General features: G+C 37.6%; 1 protein-coding gene and 1 long non-coding RNA gene across 3 annotated transcripts; one reads left to right on the top strand and one right to left on the bottom strand.

The window, feature by feature from the left end:
- Positions 1-231: 231 nt before the first annotated feature.
- Positions 232-16,348, top strand: si:ch211-14c7.2. Of its 2 annotated transcripts, none has more exons than XR_012393848.1 (6): positions 232-525; positions 3,998-5,740; positions 10,098-10,297; positions 12,018-12,188; positions 12,363-12,609; positions 12,802-12,953. XR_012393848.1 is itself a non-coding variant. In XM_001920354.7 (6 exons), exons 2-6 carry the CDS (start codon positions 4,024-4,026, stop codon positions 14,126-14,128), a joined length of 2,292 nt encoding a protein of 763 aa, XP_001920389.1. In that variant the 5' UTR covers positions 232-525; positions 3,998-4,023; the 3' UTR covers positions 14,129-16,348. The 2 variants fall into 2 exon arrangements, 1 of the variants encoding a protein (XP_001920389.1); XM_001920354.7 differs by lacking the exons at positions 12,363-12,609; positions 12,802-12,953 and adding exons at positions 13,710-13,833; positions 14,000-16,348 and having other exon boundaries at positions 12,018-12,139.
- Positions 8,977-12,953, bottom strand: LOC141378679 (uncharacterized). The gene is made up of 3 exons (XR_012393857.1): positions 12,792-12,953; positions 12,324-12,607; positions 8,977-12,164 (listed from the first exon to the last, which is right to left on the bottom strand). It is a non-coding gene; the product is annotated as an uncharacterized lncRNA (long non-coding RNA).
- Positions 16,349-19,115: the final 2,767 nt, after the last annotated feature.

Below are 19,115 nucleotides of genomic sequence, written 5' to 3'. Positions count from 1 at the left end.
GAAGTCTACCAAAAGAGACGGTGCACAAGGGATTCAAAAGGGTGAAGACACAAGGTGACCTACTGTACCCACCAGAACTGACTGAAGATGTAAATGAAGATGCTATAATGAGGTAATGTTGGCGCGTGTGCGTGTCGTGCTCGTGCGTAAACGTGGACGCACCGGCAGCGTGCGCGCTATTGGTCAGCTGAGCGCACGCGCGGGATTGCGGAGGATCTGCGTTGCATCGCCAGTAAAAGCAGCCTGCGCTATGGGGAGACACGGAGGTGTAGCGTGACGTTCAGCACACAGGATGAACATGGGATTTAATAGGCTTCACTAAAATTCGTAGGTCTGTATTCGGATATGCTGCCTTAAACGTAGCGGTGTAATGGATATCTTAATTTCCGCGCAGTCTAAAATCCTCATGAAGGTTAAAGGCAAAATCCTTCAGCCCAGAAGCATCTTCACAACGTACGACAGCTGGAATTGTGTGATTCGTGACATCGCTTTCGGCACGAGGAAAATGACTGGCACACTGTAAAGGTAAGCGGGCACAAAGAAAGACAGACCCCGGGTATTTGTTATTTAAAATGTAGGGGTATAATCTGGTATTAAAACGCGAAAAGGAGCGATGCGGATAATTCCCCCTCCTCGAGGATGCTTCATGTAAGGATTCATCTGTGTGGGCAAGTGTTAGTTAATGATAGACTCCCCCGATTTGGTGCAAGTGATGCGATCACGTATTGTGTGTGTGTAGACTACGTAATACAGCATCCTCTGTATGATCATCATGACATAGTTTGTGACAGGCGAACAAAATCTGAGGGAAATATAGATTATATCGTATACAATGTATGATTGCTTAAAGTAATAATTGTTCTAATATTGAATATAATCCATTTTAAACAAAGAATTTGTGTAGATGTGTACTAAACATTTTAAATTAAACTGTTACAAAATAAAATATAAAAATTATTTTATTAAATTAAATGGATATTTTATGACATGACAATATCATTTAATTATAGCTGCAATAACTAAAAATAAAATATACTATATATATATATATATATATATATATATATACACACACACACACAGAGTTGAAGTTAGGATTATTAGCCCCCCTGAAAAAATATTATCAGACATACTGTGAAAATGTCCTTGCTCTGTTAAACATCATTTGGGAAATATTAGAAAGACAAAAAAATCAAAGGGGCTAATAATTCTGACTTCAACTGTATATACAGTTGAATTATAGCCCTCCTTTATTTTTATTTAAATTATTTCAAGTATTTCCTAAATGATGTTTAACAAAGCTAGGACATTTTCAAAGTATGTCTAATAAGATTTTTTCTTCTGGAGAAAGTCTAATTTGTTTTTTTTCGGCTTGAATAAAATCAGTTTTTGATTTTTTTTTGATCTATTTTAGGGACAAAATTATTAGCCCCTTTAAGCTTTTTTTTTTTTTTTTTGACCATCATTATACAATAACTTGCCTAATTACCCTATCCTGCCTAGTTAACCTAATTAACCGAGTTGAGCCTTTAAATGTCACTTTAAGCTGTATAGAAGTGTCTTGAAAAATATCTAGTAGTCATTAGAGATGAGTTATTAAAACTATTATTTTTAGAAATGTGCTGAAAAAATCTCTCCGTTAAACAGAAATTGGGGAAAAAATAAACGTGTGTGTGTGTGTGTGTGTGTGTGTGTGTGTGTGTGTAATAAAAAAAAATATACATCAATAGTTTAGGATCAGTTTTTCTTTCTTCATGGTTTTTATTTTAAGAAAACTTATCTGTTCATCAAGGCGGCATTTATTAAATGTAAAAAAAATGTAACTGTTAAATATTTAATAAAATTTTAAATAACTGCTTTCTTATTGTTTGTAGTTTTAAATGAAATTAGTACTCCATTATTTTCTTATTACTATCATTAATAATAATAATAATAATAATTAATATTAGAGTGATTTCTGAAGGATCATGTGACTGACAGTACCTGGTAGTGTATGTGTACATACCATACCATTAGTTAATTTATTAATCCACTATTTACCATAGATGCATAATGAGCTATATATTTTACAGCATTAATTATTAACTAATTAATTAATTAATTAATCATTACAAGTTAATAAAAAATCATTTTAGTAAAAGCAACTTTTGCTCTTTAATAATGCATTAATAGCAATTGATATTAAGTAAGATTGATGCATCTAGTCGAAATTATTTGCTATAACCATAACCAATACTGTCAAATTGAAGCAATACAGAAACAGTTTGTTACATATTTCATATATATATATATATATATATATATATATAATATATACAGTTGAAGTCAGAATTATTAGCCCCCTTTAGATTTTTATTTTCTTTTTTAAATATTTCCCAAACAATTTTTTAACAGAGCAATGAAATTTTCACAGTATGTCTGATAATATGTTTTCTTCTGGAGAAAGTCTTATTTGTTTTATTTCGGCTTGAATAAAAGCAGTTATTAATTTTTTTAAAAACATTTTTGGGACAAAATTATTAGCCCTTTAAGCAAATTTTTTTTTTAGATAATCTACAGAACAAACCATCATTATACAATAACTTGACTAATTAACCTAACTTGCCTAGTTCACCTAATTAACCCAGTTAAGCCTTTAAATGTCACTTTAATCTGTGTAGAAGTGTCTTGAAAAATATCTAATAAAACATTATTTACTGTCATCATGGAAAAGATAAAATAAATGAGTTATTAGAAATAAGTTTTTAAAACTATTATGCTTAGAAATGTGCTGAAAAAAATCTGCTCTCCATTAAACAGAAATTGGGGGAAAAAATTAACAGGGGAGCTAATAATTTAGGGGGGCTAATAATTCTGACTTCAACTGTATTTCAATACAGTATATCATGTCCTCTTGCCATTCCAAACAGTTCATCTTTGGAACGCAAATGAACATAATTTTAATCCTGTCTCTTCACTTCTATAGTCTTTGGAACAATTGGAAATATCAGAGTTTTGAACACACACTTGTCCCTTGTGTAGTTTTAAATGAGGAAAAGTGTAACGATCAATATGGCGAATGAAGCCCCGTCTTCTGCTACAGGAGCCAATAAGTGATCATTGTAGACTGATGATTCTCCGGGGAAGAGTTTGGAATAGATAGGACACTATACTGTCAGTGAGCACCATCTTTCGGATAAGTAATTTATTAACCGATTTTCGGTTAAATCGAGGTCCTGAATCTCTGTGGTCATTAAAAATCCTGTGGCACTTCCCAAAACAGAAAAGAAATTGGGGGAAAAAATAAGCAGGGGCGCTAATAATTCAGGGGGGCTAATAATTCTGACTTCAACTGTGTGTGTGTGTGTGTGTGTGCGTGTGTGTGTGTGTGTGTGTGTGTGTATGTATGTATATATATATATATATATATATATATATATATATATATATATATATATATATATATATATATATATATATTTATTTATTTATTTATTTATTTATAGTGTAATTTAAAAATGTTTTGCTTCTCTTGATTTTTCCTAGTTTTTAAATTTCTATTTAACTTTTTCCTATAACATATAAATGTGGTCGTACTAGTTTTTAGACCGTTATCGTAAGTTATTTTGTTAGATAAGCTCCAGATTTGGCTTCAGGACTGTCTAATCTAATGTATATGCACACATATATAGTTATAATATATCCTATTAAAAATATGAATTTAAAAGATAGATTTGTGAGGCGTGTACCCGTACGCTGCGCACTGTATGTTCTCGATTGGCGTTGATGACTTCGCATGTGCAATGAAATCCTATGAATTCCAAACGTTTCTCAATTCTTCCTTATTCATTTAATGACGATTTAACTTGAACTGTAATGTTTAATCGGACACTTAATCTCTACTTATCTTTAATCACCAGACATTACACCTATTTTATACAAATTCTGTCTGCATTCTGTGGCTGAATGATAAAGCTGTGCTGTAACAGATCCCGAATGCTGTTTTTACCCATCACAGCCTCCGATATTAATCCCCCGAGAAGAATGCTGCAGCAGAACAACAACAATAACTGCTTGGACATGACCCACAGGGATCTACTGAATGAGTGCCGAAGAACCAATGTTTCATTCACCAGTGCCCTTGAGTTTGGAGCCATTCCCCTGATTAAAGGCCTGAGAGCATGGGCTGTGAGTGGCGGCTACTCTAAAGCCAGGAGAAAGGCTAATATTGGACCACGGGCACAGGGCACATGCCAACAGCCCCATGAAAACAGGGTGGGGCAGAGAAGCTGGTCGGCTCCGGTCAGCAGTGGTTATGGGCACGCATTGGAAAGCACAAGTAATGCAACGAGAGCTCCAGGGGTACGGCAAGGCGGACTTGGTGCACTTGTGACTGTGGCCACTTTGAAAGGCACAGAAGCGGGAGGCAGACAGACTCAGACTCGCTGCCTTTTTCTCAAAGCCCAGGGACGAGGCAGCTATATCTGTGCTGTAGGAAACCGAGGGGCAGGGACGAGACTTGTCAGTCCAAGGACTCACACTGTCATCCTCGAAGGGCCGAAGGAGGAGCTTAGACGTTCCTCTAGGGGACCGAGAGCGAGCCAGGATGGGACGGATGAAGGCGGGATGTTCAAGGCCAAGCCGAGGGCTATAAGAAAATGGAGGAAGTGCAGTAAAGCAACAGGCTCAGTGGAGAAAAGAACAGCAGCTCACGGCAGTGGGGAGATTAGTAATCAGTGCATTGAGCTGGAACATGGTGATCAAAAAAGTGCAGAGATTTCAGACACACCAGATAACACCATCACACAATGTCAAGAAGCAACCAGTGCAAATCAGAAAGACCTCAATGATGCAGTTAAAGCTGAAGAGGGTCGACCTGTTGCACCTGAAAACTCTTCTGCAGAAGCATGTGCCAAACTAGATGAGCAGGTTGAACCTGGGATGAGTGATTATCAATTTAATAATGAATTCAAAACAGACTCAAATCGTGCCAATGGTGATGCGCAGGAGATTAGTCCCGATGATCGCCATAACATTAACAACTCACTTGATGACGTGCCAAACCTAGGATCATCTGTAGCACTTGAGAGTACTTCACATACAAAACTCTCCACAACAAACACTGAGCCCAGCGTAGATCATCCTCCCTCTGAAATCGCTGTTCAGAAGGATCAAGAATCCAGGCCAGATGAGCGCCTGCTAGAGCGTGAGAATCTACATTCGGTGGAGACGACCGAGCTCACAGCACTGAGCGATGACACTCCAGACACAAAGGCTACAGCCGTGCCCGAGGGCCGCTGCACAGCGGTGGGTGTTGAATGTAGCACTACAGAGAAGAAGAGGAGGCCGTCAGTGTGCTCGCCTCAGCAATTAATCACGGAGCAACTTGAAGTTCAGCAGTCTGACAAATCCTCTTCACGAGGTTTTACCGCACCAGCGGCTAATGTAACTGTAACCACCATTCACTCCCAGCCTAATCCTGCCCCAACCACCACTGCAGCCATAGCAACAGCCGTCCCAGCATTAGGCACAGGCGAGGAGGGGGCTGGAGGTGGAGACGTGCTGCTTGTGCTGAACTCAGAGTTGCTAACAGAGCCGGTGAGAGTTGACCACGGGGACACGGTGGCCGCTGACGAGGGATCTCTGGATGTGGGCGAGGAGGATGAGTTCGGGGCGTTCATGCAGGCGGGTGCGGAGCAACTGTGGACGGACGAGTCCAAGCAGGTCCAACAGTTGGCTCCAGGAGAAGATGACAACTGTGGTAAGTACACAACAGTCTTGAAAGTACATCACATTGCCACATTAGAAGTAGGCATATGGTCACCTTAGAATTATCAGGTTCTCTGACATTTTTGTCAAAATTGAGTTTTCACATATTCTTATTAAATGACAACTTATTTATGTTATGTGATGTTTTTGTATAAGTTGTTTACATTTGAACACTTTTATATAAAAACAAAAAAAAGGTTTCATCTGCAAAGTTGAGCTCTATAAGGTTCTTTCTGTGAACCAATCAGCATTTTTATGGCACGCATGATGAGAACTGTATTTAGAAATAGTTTTAAAACAAATCTTTGTGCTTAACAAACGAAATTAAATATGTAGGCTAATAAATGCCTTCAATGGAGTGCGTACAACACCGTTTCCTTATCCACGAAAGTAAAGAGGCTGAATGGAGGAGGCTCATTCTTTATCCTCTTGCTGCAGATGCTCTGTTTAACTGTTAAAAGCTAGTGAAGCGTTCAGTTTTTCCACTTACAGAGTCCACCATGTAAATAGCCAATGTGCCATGGTGCGACACAACTGACTTCTAAAGGGAGTGGAAGATGAGAAATTGCCGTTTTACTTTTAATTCAGTATCGTGACAAGCCTAATATAGTGAAAGAATCAGTTTATTAACTCGAGTTTGATGAATGGCATCTAAAACGTGTGTTTGGGAAAGAAAATGTTAGCTAACTAGTGCCATTTCCCTTAACTTAGCTGAAAATGAGCTCTAATGTCCCTTTTTACATTCACCATTCATTAAGAACGGACCTCCGGGTCACCCGGAAGGCGGAGAAATGATAAATTTGTGCCACTTTCTCTTCGCTGATAAGATATAGCCAGCTACACAACATTCCTATGTAACTCCCAATGATACTTCCGGCTTTCTTCCCACCGCAGCCTCGACTTCGCTTTTGAAAATGGCGGCCGCGTGAAGTCAGTCTATGTAATGGCAACTACAAAAGCATTTATTAATCTCAAGTGACGTGAATTCATTAGTTAATATCTATTAACACCTTAAAATCAAAAGTCATAATTCTTTTAATAAATTGAGTTATAACTCATAAAATTCTGTTGTATTTTACTTTATTAACTTTAATATAAGTATAATGTTTCTCAATGTTCATTTTAATGATGAGACTTTTTGTTAAAGTGTTACGCCCGGGGCGTCAGCGTCAACGCTTCCCATTCACTTTGAATGGGTGATGTCAGGCGTTGCCGAACTGCATTGTGGATCCTTTCAACACCGCTTCAGAGGCGTTGCTCGCTGCAGAAGTTGGGACTAGCTCAACTTTTCAAGCGCCGACGGAAGCGTCAGCCAATTAGATCGCTGTATGCAAATACACCAGCTCAGATAGTGGTCTAATGCTGACTGTATTTCATTGGCCGACGCTTCCATGACGATCACTTCAGCCCCAACTTCAGACACGCCTTCAGTCAAGCGTTGTCGCTGAAGCCCCCTGTGAATGGGGTGTTACCTATTGTGCTTAATCATCCTTTCCTTTCAATGTCATTTGTTCAAAACTTTTATTTACTCTGAACATCTATACAAAACAAAGCAGCATACTGAGTATTCGTTGGTTATTAAACCTGTTAAACTAACCTTTTTTTGCAGTTTAGGTGAGTATCTTGATAATAATCACAACAGGAAAATGTGATATATAGAAGCCCAATTAAAGGAAGGCACAGTAAGTTCTCTTTGGGAGCAGGATCCTGTCTTTGTTTGGGTGTCAGTGGCCAGATACACATGCCGTCCCAGTACTAAATAGTCTGTTTAGATTGACCTGGATTCCTGCAGACCCCCTCGCTTTCCCGACCTCATGTGAAGATATTAATTATTTAAAGCACTACTTGGAATTCCTATCCCCCCAACCTCTCACTCCCCCTGTTGCTGTGTACCAGCCTAAGGCAGGAGGCAGCATTAAAAAGACATGCAAACACAAGGCCACTGGGAGCAGAGGGGAGGCCAACCAGCGTGTCTAAAAGCAATGGCTTGATCACAAAATAAGGACAAACTCTGCATTATTTATTCATCCGCTGTATTCTGCTGATAATTTTCAATCAAAAGCAAAGGCTTTCCCCTTTAATAATATCATTACATTTCTGGCAGTCACTGTGTGATCTCAATCCACAGGATTAATCCTGTTCTGTAAAAAGGTGAAAAGCAGGTAGTCTGCGTAAACAAGGTTTGACCTACTTTCTGTAGTTTTTAGTTCCGAAATAAGGTCACCCAAGTGAATCTTATAAACGACAAATAAGTTATTTCTGGAATCAATTTAACATGCCTTTCCATTCCAGGCTTATTGGGAAAAACATGGCCAAGGCAATATTTCTGCTAAATTATATTCTGTTGCTTCTGACACATTCAAAGTGAAATGTGCAGTGTGTGATTGTTTGTTGTGTTGCAGCATGTGGAAATTATATTTTGGGGAATGGGTACAAAATCATAAGTTCCCTTTTAACTTACTACCCTAAAGTAAACAACAACTTAAACTTGACCAGGGGTCTCTGTTCTTCGTATCTTGCTTAAATGATCTAAGATGATTTGACAGATCCTGGATTTTTTTTAATCTTGTTAACTGATCTCTGACTAATTTGGTTCTTCAAACAAGTTTGCGAATCAGATTAAACTGATCTGAGATCGCTGCGTGTGTTGAGAGGGACTGATCTATCGATTCTCGAAACAATGATCAGCAATGCAATGACTGGCTGACGTCACAACAGCATAATGACATTAATGTTCAATTATCCATTTGAGCAAAACGACATCAAATTTGTAGTAAATGTTTTGTTAGATGCGATACGCAATCACTTTCCACATTTATTTCCTCTTTCAGAGCGGATTTTCTTTAGTAGGTGTAACAGAGTTACAATTGCACTCTGTTAAAATTATAACATTTTTCAAATTATTTTGTGAGTTTTTATTTATTTAAATATTTTATTTCATATTTTATCATTTTAAGAATGATTTTGGAGTCATTTTCATTTATTTACCGTGGCAGTGTTTAACCTGCACACCGCCCCTTTTTGTACCTCTTGTGTTGCCGTAGTTGTTTTTTTTCCCCTCCCACCCTCACAATGCTGCTGTGTATTGATGAGGGGGTCGGATGTGCAGTGCAGGCAGAAGACAACATAATTGTGTTTAATTGTCTTCTCCAGGACTATATAAAGTGAAGGAATGCAGCTCTTGGTGTCGTCTCAATGTCATTGAGTGAAAGTAGATCCGTTACATAGGCTTATTCAAGTTTCTTAATAACTGGCGGTTCAAACTAATTTTGCATCAAAAAAGCATTTTGATATCAGTAAAGGTATATCTGCGACTTTTGTGAAGCGTCAAATCATCGTCATATTAGCTGTCAAATCGTGTGCATGACTACATAAATTCTTTAAAAAAAGAAAACAAACGAGAATATTGTTGGCACTTCTTGTAAAGAGTAGTGGTGTTACCTTGGTGTCCTGGCCAAACTCCCTTCATCAGCCCTTACCCAGACATCCCAAGTTGAGAATAGTCATTCCCGGACTAGATGTTGCGGTAATGTGTATTTTTGTGGGAGTTCTGTTACGTGAAACATTTGAGGGGGTGCTAGATGAATGTGAAGAGTGTCTGAGAGCGAGGAGGGATCCGGTGAGGGGTGAGAAAGGTGCACGACTTATTTGAGGGCCGGGCGGGAGACGCACAATGTTCGGGAGATTATCACTCGTTTGCGGGCATTCCGGTCTCCCGGAACTTCCAGATGACTTGGGATGTCTGCTTACCCATCATGGCCTCCCATTCATCCTCATAAACCGAATTAACTCTAACACTGTCTCTCCACTAAACCTATAGCTGGTGTGTGTGAAGAGCGCACTGGCGCTGTTATCCCATGGCTGCTGTCGCATCATCCAAGTGGATGCAGCACACTGGTGGTGGTGTGGAGAGACACACCCATCCACCCCCCCCCCCCAACCCCCCCCCGCTCCTCATGCTTTGGGTCTATGGCCATACATGATAAATGCACTATATACATAACATAACATTACTTACTTATTTATTTACTTACTTCAATCCAGCTGGAAACTGCAGAGATTAGTATGTACAGATGTGCTTTTGGGGTAGCAAAAAATACGTATGTGGATGTTTTACAAAGAGCCCATGTTATTCATTTCTACAAATGTCTATAAAACTCAATAGACATTTAGTTTACAGAGTATACAAAATCAGACAACTGAAGTATGGTTCAACACTTGTCGGTTATTGCACTTAGCATTTGGTACTACAGTTTGTGAAACCTTTTGACCACAGAAAGCAGAACATCTTCCAACTTTTAAAGAGATTTAGATATTTTAGACTTACATGAGTCTTTATCTTCTCCTAGAACAACACACCAGTTCTGCTGAAGCAAATGAACCTGCATCCTGGGCATCTGATTGGACGGTGGTTCAGTCATGCCAGCAGTCAGAGAGCACATGGGTGGCCTTCAGCCAGGAGACTGCTGAGCAGAAGATAGTGCCTGGTGAACAGTGGTGGCCTTCTACCGAAAACCCAAAACTTTCCCTCTCTCCTCTTCATAATGTGGTAAAGTGGTTATAATAACTATTCTTATAGATTAATGACAAGAATTTCAAAGAGAAGGTTCGCCCAAAAATGAAATATTTTACCCAACCATTTCTGCTGTTGAGCACAAGTAAGATATTTTAAAAAAAGCTGGTTTCTGGCAACCATTAAGCTCCATAGTACTCTTTTTCCTACTATAGAGGTTGGTGGGTGCCAGCATTCTTCAAAATATCTTCTTTTGTGTTCAACAGAAGAAAAACAACTAAATGTTTAAAACCACACAAGAGAGAATAAACAATGAGGTGATTTTCATTTTAGGGTAAACTATACGTGAAGATACTGTATTTAAATCCTAGCTGAGATATGATATGAAAATTGGTAACACAGTTAAAGGGATAGTTCACAAAATGAAACTGTACTCAGTATTTTCTCAGCCCTCAAGTGGTTTCAACCCATTATGAGTTTCTTCATTCTGTTAAACAAACAGTTGAAAATGTTACAAACCTGTAACCATTGACTTCCATAGAAAAAACAATACTATGGAAGTCGATGGTTTCAGCATTCTTCAAAATGTCTTCTTTTGTGTTTAACAGAAGAAAAAATGTAAATGTTTAAAAGCATGTGAGGGTGAATAAACAATGAGGGGATTTTCATTTTAGGGTGAACTATACTTGAAGATACTGTATTTAAATCCAAGATGAGATGTAAAGATATGATATGAGAAGGAAATTGGTCACCCAGTTAATGGGATAGTTCACTCAAAAATGAAAACCATGCCATCATTCACTCACAAAATTTTGGAAAATGCTTGCACCCATTGATTTCCATATGATTTTTTTCCTGCTATGGAATTTGATGGATGCCAACATTCTTCAAAATATCTTCTTTTGTGTTCAACTGAAAAAACTCAGGAAAGTTTAAAACAACATAAGGTTATTTCCATTTGAGGTTTTTCTAGGTCTTTACAGACACAGAAAATAATACATTAAAAACCCTATCTGAAAAGTAAACATATGTCATGAGAAGGAAATCAGTTGCACATTTAAAGGGATAGTTCACCGAAAAATGAAAATTTTCACTCAACCATCACTATTTCTGCTGTTAGACAAAAAAAGATACTTTGAAAAATGCTGGTATCTGGCACCCATTAACTTCTATAGACATTTTTTCCTCACTCAAGAAGTTGATGGGTCCCAGCATTCTTTAAAATATCTTCTTTTGTGTTCAACAGAAGAAATTAACTTGTAAAGGTTAAAAAAAAAACACATATGGGAAAATAAACAATAATGTCATTTTCATTTAAGGTTGAAATATCCTCGAAGATACTGTATTTAAATCCCTAGCTGAGATACGATATGAGATGGAAATTGGTAACACAATTAAAGGTATAGTTCACCCCAAAATAAAACTGTATTCAGTATTTACCCATTATACGTTTCTTTATCCTGTTAAACAAACAGTTGAAAATGTGACAAACCTGTAACCATTGACTTCAATAGTAAGAAAAACAAATACTATGGAAGTAAATGGTTTTAGCAGTTTTCGACAGGTTTATTATGACAAGTGACTGAATCTAAATTTTCAGTTTTGGGTATCCTATCCCGTTAAGCAGTCCTTATTAGACTAAAAAGTTGACCTAAATAAAGCCATGTGATAGTTATTGACCCACTCACTGCCCTCATCACTGTCAATTCCCTAATGACTTTTATTTGCTTGCATGTGCGTTTGTGTGTGTGTGTAGTCAAATGTGTTTCTAGAGGCCTTTCCCTCAGAAGAATCCCCCTGTGAAGATCCTGGATACATTCCCACACTAAAGCAACTTCTGCAAGGACCAGCTGAAAACAGCAATACAGGAGAGCGCAGGTATGTTGCATTATTCACAGCTAATCTTGTATGTCCAATATGACATCTGGTAAAAATCTGACAAGCGTGAAAAATGAAAAAAATGTTCAGTTTAGGGTGATATATCCTTTCAATTTTTACACCACGATTACAACATTTTTTATGAACATAAAAATTACCCAATAGTTCCCCCTAAACTGAAAACTGGGTCATCGTTTACTCAACTTTTACAAGCCTGTTTGAGATTCTTATTTCTGTTGAACACAAAATGTATTATTTTGTTTATGTTGGAAACCTGTAACCATTGACTTCCACAGTGTTTGTTTTTCATTCTATGGAAGTCAATGGTTACAGGTTTCCAACATTCTTCAAAACATCTTAATTTGTGTTTAACAACAAAAATAAACTCTTTAAAAGTTGAAAACAAGTAAATGATGACAGAATTTTAATTTTAATTCTTAAAGGCATAGTTCACCCTAAAATTTAATTCTGTCATCATTTATTTGTTTGGAATCTTTAAAAGATTATTTTTTGTTAAGCACAAAACAAGATATTTTGAAAAATGTTGAAGACCTGTAACTATTGACTTACATAGTATTTGTTTTTCCTACTTTAGAAGTCAATAGTTACAGGTTTCCAACATTCTTCAAAATATCTTCTTTTAGTGTTTAACAGAAAAAAAGAAAGAAAAATACAATTAAAAACAGCAAACAAATAAAAACATTAATTAAATAAAACATTTAGTGTTAATACATGGGCCATAATGTAAGAGCAATTGTGCAGTACGAACCCTGAGTGGGGTCTTCACCTTTAAGCAAAAAAAAAAACATGGGTTTTCAGTTTTGGGTCAACCAAAATTGAAAACTGGGTCATCATTTACTCAACTTTCACAAACCTGTTTGAGTTTCTTATTTCTGTTGAACACAGAAATTAATTATTATGTTTATGTTGGAATGAAACCTGTAACCATTGACTTCCACAGTATTTGTTTTTCCTACTATGGAAGTCAATAGTTACAGATTTCCGACATTCTTCAAAACATCTTCGTGTTTAACAGAAAAAGGAAATTCATAAAGATTTAGAACCATTTGAGGCAAAGTTAATACACTGAAATAAATGATGCTCTGTATTTACTGACAATTATTAAGGCAAATGGTTGCAAACAATTTTATGGGCTGAATTTAAAGTTGAACATTACTAAATTTAATGTTTGTTTAAATTCAACCCTCAAAACATTTTAGTAAATCAAATGAATCAGTTTTGTGAGTAAATTTACATTTTTGAGTGGTCTATCCCTTTAAAAGGGACAAAAACTGAATGTTCAGTACTGTGGAGGCTACAGGAAATGTTGACAAATCCCTGACATAAATTACGTTTCTACTGCCACCTTGTGGCAACACAAGATACATCCGCATTTCATCACAACACAAAGACCTTATTGTTTTGCATGAAATTCCGGTTTTTATCCTCTTGAATTGACCAAAAGTGTAAAACCAATGTTTCTCTGGTGATTTCACATTCAATAAAAGTATCTGTTTTTCTTGTTACATGCTATTAAGTTCCAAGTTAATCATTTTGCTTTGGCTCAAAGGGAACAGAGCTTACTTGATGGCCTGCAGGATCTGGACCGGATGATTGGTGTGAAATATAAGAGGGCGGAGTCTCTGTCTTGTAAGCTTCTCCTTCAGTCACTGCATTTGGAACAATCCAGTTCTGTAAGTATAATGAAACGTGAAACCGCTGCATTAAACTATTCTGAAGAATTTCCTTGGTATCAAAACAGCATCAAATATTATGTTTGCACACAGATTGTTTTATTTTAATACAGCTAAGTGTATGTTTTCAACATTTAAACCACACCATCCTCCTTTTCTGCTTCAGGAATGCGTGACGGTTCGACTGAAGTCCACCGCCAGGTTTTCTCCCAATCTCCCATCATCCAACCAACAGTTAGCTGCAAATGCTAAGAGAAGACTGTCATATGACTTTAACAGAAACATCATGACCTAGTCTCACGTTTGACCTATGCTTCCTTGAAACCAGGAGATTCAGGGAAGAGGAATAATGCATCCAGAATAACCGATTCACCCCTGGATTGACTTCTGTTCACCATTTGCTTCAAGTGTATTCCTTCTTTTAATGTCTGTTCTCACTCTGTGTCTGGTAGATTCTGTTTTTCATTCAGCTGTATATCAGCAAATATACACTACTTGACAAAAGTCTTGTCGACTATTCAAGTTTTAGGAACAACAAGTACTTCTAGTTGATCATTTGGTATCAGAAGTGGCTTATATGAAAGGTAAAGGCCACTGATTACGCTTATTTTACCAAAATAAAATATGATCATGCCTTGATTTTTCATTATTTAATTAGGACAGTAAGGTCTGACTTTGCTTAGACAAAAGTGTTTTCAATTAACAGAAATAATGTGCAGTATAGAATATAAAGTCATGAATGAATATCGTGTATGACTCCCATAATCTTGGAGGACTGCATCCATACATCTCTGCAATGACTTAAATCACTGATTATTAAAGTCATCTGGAATGGCAAAGAAAGCGTTCCTGCAGGACTCCCAGAGTTCATCAGGATTCTTTGGATTCATCTTCAATGCCTCCACCTTCATCTTACCCCAGACATGCTCAATAATGTTTATATCTGCTGACTGGGCTGGCCAATCCTGATGCACCTTGACCTTAATAGCTTTCAGGAGCTTTGATGTGGAGGCTGGAGTATGAGGAGGAGCGCAATCCTGCTGAAGAATTTCCCCTCTCCTGTGGTTTGTAATGTAATGGGCAGCACAAATGTCTTGATACCAGGCACGTGCACACATAGGGCTCAACCTGTGCCGTGCACATGCCCTTTTTAGTCTTGGATAGAAAGTGCCCTTCTAAAATGATCAAAAGTGCCCCCGCGACACCCCCCCTCCCCCTACCGCCCTTCAGTAAGCGCGCGACAACACCGCTTTTGAGTATGCCCCCATCCCCCCCACTGCTTTACATTACGCGTGTGACAACACCGCTGATCAGAACGCGCGCAACAACAACAACAACATCCCACCCCCTTTTCAGTACGCGCGCAACAGTCGTCCCCCCCCCCCCCCCCCCCCCCCCCCCCTTGGACAGTCTCTGAACGAGCCTGCTTGATACCTCAGGCTGTTGATGTTGCCTGTGGTATCTGCAGATCTCTCACACGCCCACATACTTACATTTACATTACATTTAGTCATTTAGCAGACGCTTTTATCCAAAGCGACTTACAAATGAGGACAAGGAAGCAATTTACACAACTATTAGAGCAACAATGAATAAGTGCTGTAGACAAGATTCAGGTCTGTAAAGTCTAAGAAGGAAAATATTAGTATTTTTTTTTTTTGAGTGCAGTTAGTGGTATACATACTAAATGTAACCCCAAACCATGATTTTTCCTTCACCAAACTTGACTGATTTCTAAGAATCTTGGGTTCATGCTGGTTTCAGTAGGTCTTCTGCAGTATTTGTGATGATTGGGATGCAGCTCAACAGATGATTAACCAGAAAATCAACCTTCTGCCACTTTTCCAAACGATCAACTAGAAGTCAAGTTATTATTTGTTCCTCTTACAACTACGATCGACGACGAGACTTTTGTCAGGTAGTGTTTGTTTATCCAGTATGTAACCCCAGAATAGCGGAGTTCAATTAGGACAAAGTAAAAGAAAAAAGGAATTGCCAAATTGTCTAATTATTGAACTCATTTTGATATAACTGATATTGTATTAATCAGATATATAAAAAAAAACAAATAGGTCACTATGGATTTGTGCATTGCTTTCAATCAATGCTTTGGATTATATTTGTTAGACTTTTTGTGGAAATTGTTTGTGCAAATTCTCACAGCGGTATAGATTCGATCTGGCCTGTCACGCTCCAACCCCACATCCCAACTTTCCTTTCTATTGACTTGATATGATAAACGCAAGAGATGTAAGATAACAAAAAAAATCTCTCCTTTACCTAAAAACTGTCAAAAGCAAGCAAATATCCACAAAATGTATTTTCATACACCACCATGTCCCCGTGTCTTTGATCCCTGTGCTTGGAGTACTAAATATGACACTAGTGTAACATTTTTAACTCCCGAAGAATAGAGACCATATTTTCAGAAGTGTTTTGAAGTGAATGTTAACATTTTAAATTGAACCTGTAAGCTTGTTTGTTGATTGATGTAATTAAAACCTCTTTAAAGGACCGAATGAAGCCGATAACTCTGAGGTTTCAGCCATTCAATGTATCTTAAGTGTCCCAACAAGGTTATTATAGTGACATTTTTCCATTCATTCATTCATTTAATTTGGCTTAGTCCTTTATATATCAGGGGGCACCACAGGGGAATGAACCGCCAACTATTCCAGCATATGTTTTACGCAATGGATGCCCTTCTAGCCACAACCCAGTACTGGGAAGCACCCATACACTCACATTCATACACTACAGAAAATTTACAAGCCTATTAATTTTATTCACCTATAGTGCATGTCTCTGGACTGTGGGGCAAATCGGAGCACCCAGAGGAAAACCACGCCAACCCAGGGAGAACATGCAAACTCCAGACAGATATGCCAACTGGTTCATTCAGGACTTGAACCAGCGACCTTCTTGCTGTGAGGCCACTAAAACTTCAGTTTAGTTTGCTTGATTAATGGTTTTGTTAGTTTAATTTTTTTGTCAACACATTTCTATTTAGCTTGTTATATATTTAGTTTTAGTGATTGTAGTTTATCAGCGGTAACAAAGCATCCAGTGTCGACCAGAGCAAAGTTTAGTGTTTGCACAAGTAACAATTAACTTTTGTGCTATTAAAATAATTGCTAGAACAAAAATACTGAATCAAAATGCAACTTAAATAAAACAAAAAATATATGAAGAGTTCAGATGCAAAAACCTCTAAATGCCATCTGAGATTTCCCTCAAAAACATTTATCACAGCCTTCTTTGTTTATGTTGAGATATTTCACTTTTAAAACCAGGAAAAGGACTTACTCTTCGCCATAAAAGTGATATTACTGAACATACACACAAGAGCCTGATGAAAATCCTAATTTTAGTGGAAAATTTTAGGTGACATTTAGAGGTTTTTGCATCTAAACTCTTCATATAGATATATACTTCAGTTTGATTCTGTCTTTCAGGGAAAATATTGCCAGCTACATAGTATTATAGCTACTATTAACTCTTTAACTTCTAATAATCAATTGATTTAACACAACAATCGTCATGTCACAAAATTCCACAGCGACAAAATAAAAGTTTTTAGCCTTGTATATCTTGAAGACATTTTGCAAGAAATAAATTACTATACAAAACCTTCAATAACATTAATAATAACTTAATACTAATTTATAATTATTTATTTATATTACTTATTTTAACCGTTAAATTATAAATAGATGAATGAACAAATGAAGCTGGAAAAAGGCAAGGCAAGGCAAGTTTATTTATGTAGCACATTTCATACACAATGGCAATTCAAAGTGCTTTACATAAACAAGAATAAAAGAAACAAGTAAAATAAAAATAAAAACAAATAATAAAAATGCATAAAAACAAAACAAAACATAAAAACAGGTAAAATGTGATATAAAAGAATGAAGAAGAAGAGAAAAACATGATAGTGCAATCTGTCGGACGCAGCACAGTGCTCATTCAGTAAAGGCACAGCTAAACAGATGTGTTTTCAGTCTTGATTTGAATGTGCCTAATGTTGGAGCACATCTGATCATTTCTGGAAGCTGATTCCAGCAGCGAGGGGCATAGTGGCTAAAAGCCGATTCACCCTGCTTTGACTGAACTCTTGGAACTTCTAGTTTATATGATCCTAAAGATCTGAGTGATCTGTTAGGTTTGTATTCAGTGAGCATATCTGTGATGTATTTAGGTCCTAGGCCATTTAGTGATTTATAGACCAGTAATAATACTTTAAAATCTATTCTGAATGTAACTGGCAGCCAGTGTAAAGACCTGAGGACAGGTGTGATGTGCTCTGATTTTCTGGTTCTGGTTAGAATTCTGGCTGCAGCGTTCTGGATGAGCTGCAACTGTCTGACTGTCTTTTTAGGAAGGCCAGTGAGGAGTCCATTACAGTAATCCACCCTGCTGCTGATAAAAGCATGAACAAGTTTTTCTAAATCTTCACTAGAAACAAAGCATCTGATTCTTGCTATGTTTTTGAGATGATAGTATGCTGATTTACTGACTGCTTTGACATGACTGTTGAAACTCAGATCTGACTCCAGAGTCACACCAAGATTCTTGACCTTATTTTTTGTCGTTTGACCTTTAGTGCCAAGGTACGCATTTACCTTGAGAACCTCATCTTTGTTTCCAAACACAATAATTTCAGTTTTCTCTTTGTTTAACTGAAGAAAGTTTTGGCACATCCAATTGCTCATTTCATCAATGCATTGGCAGAGGGTGTCAATGGGGCTGTAGTCATTAGGCTGTAAGGCTAGGTAGATCTGAGTGTCATCAGCATAGCTGTGGTAGGAGATTTGGTTCTTTCTCATTATTTGGCTTAGAGGGAGCATGTAAAGGTTGAACAGGAGAGGTGCCAGAATCGAGCCTTGTGGGACTCCACACGTCATGGGTGTCCACCTCGACCTATGGTCACCTATACTGACATGGTAACCTCTACCTTCTAGGTAAGATCTAAACCATTTGAGGACCGTGCCAGATAGCCCGACCCAGTTTTCCAGCCTATCCAGAAGTATGCTGTGATCGACAGTGTCAAATGCAGCACTGAGATCCAACAATACCAGCACTGTTATTTTACCTGAATCTGTATTTAGGCGTATATCATTGATTATCTTTATAAGAGCGCTCTCTGTACTGTGATGTGCTCTGAACCCCGATTGAAAATTGTCTAAACACCCCCTGAAGTTTAAGAACTTGTTGACCTGGTTAAAAACAACTTTTTCAATGATTTTGCCAATGAAAGGGAGATTTGAGATTGGCCTGTA

Source organism: Danio rerio, chromosome 18 (genome assembly GCF_049306965.1).
Source record: "Danio rerio strain Tuebingen ecotype United States chromosome 18, GRCz12tu, whole genome shotgun sequence".
Classification (NCBI taxonomy): Eukaryota; Metazoa; Chordata; class Actinopteri; order Cypriniformes; family Danionidae; genus Danio; species Danio rerio.
The sequence above is the reverse complement of the archived record's forward strand: the minus strand, read 5'-3'. Positions and strand labels throughout refer to the sequence as shown.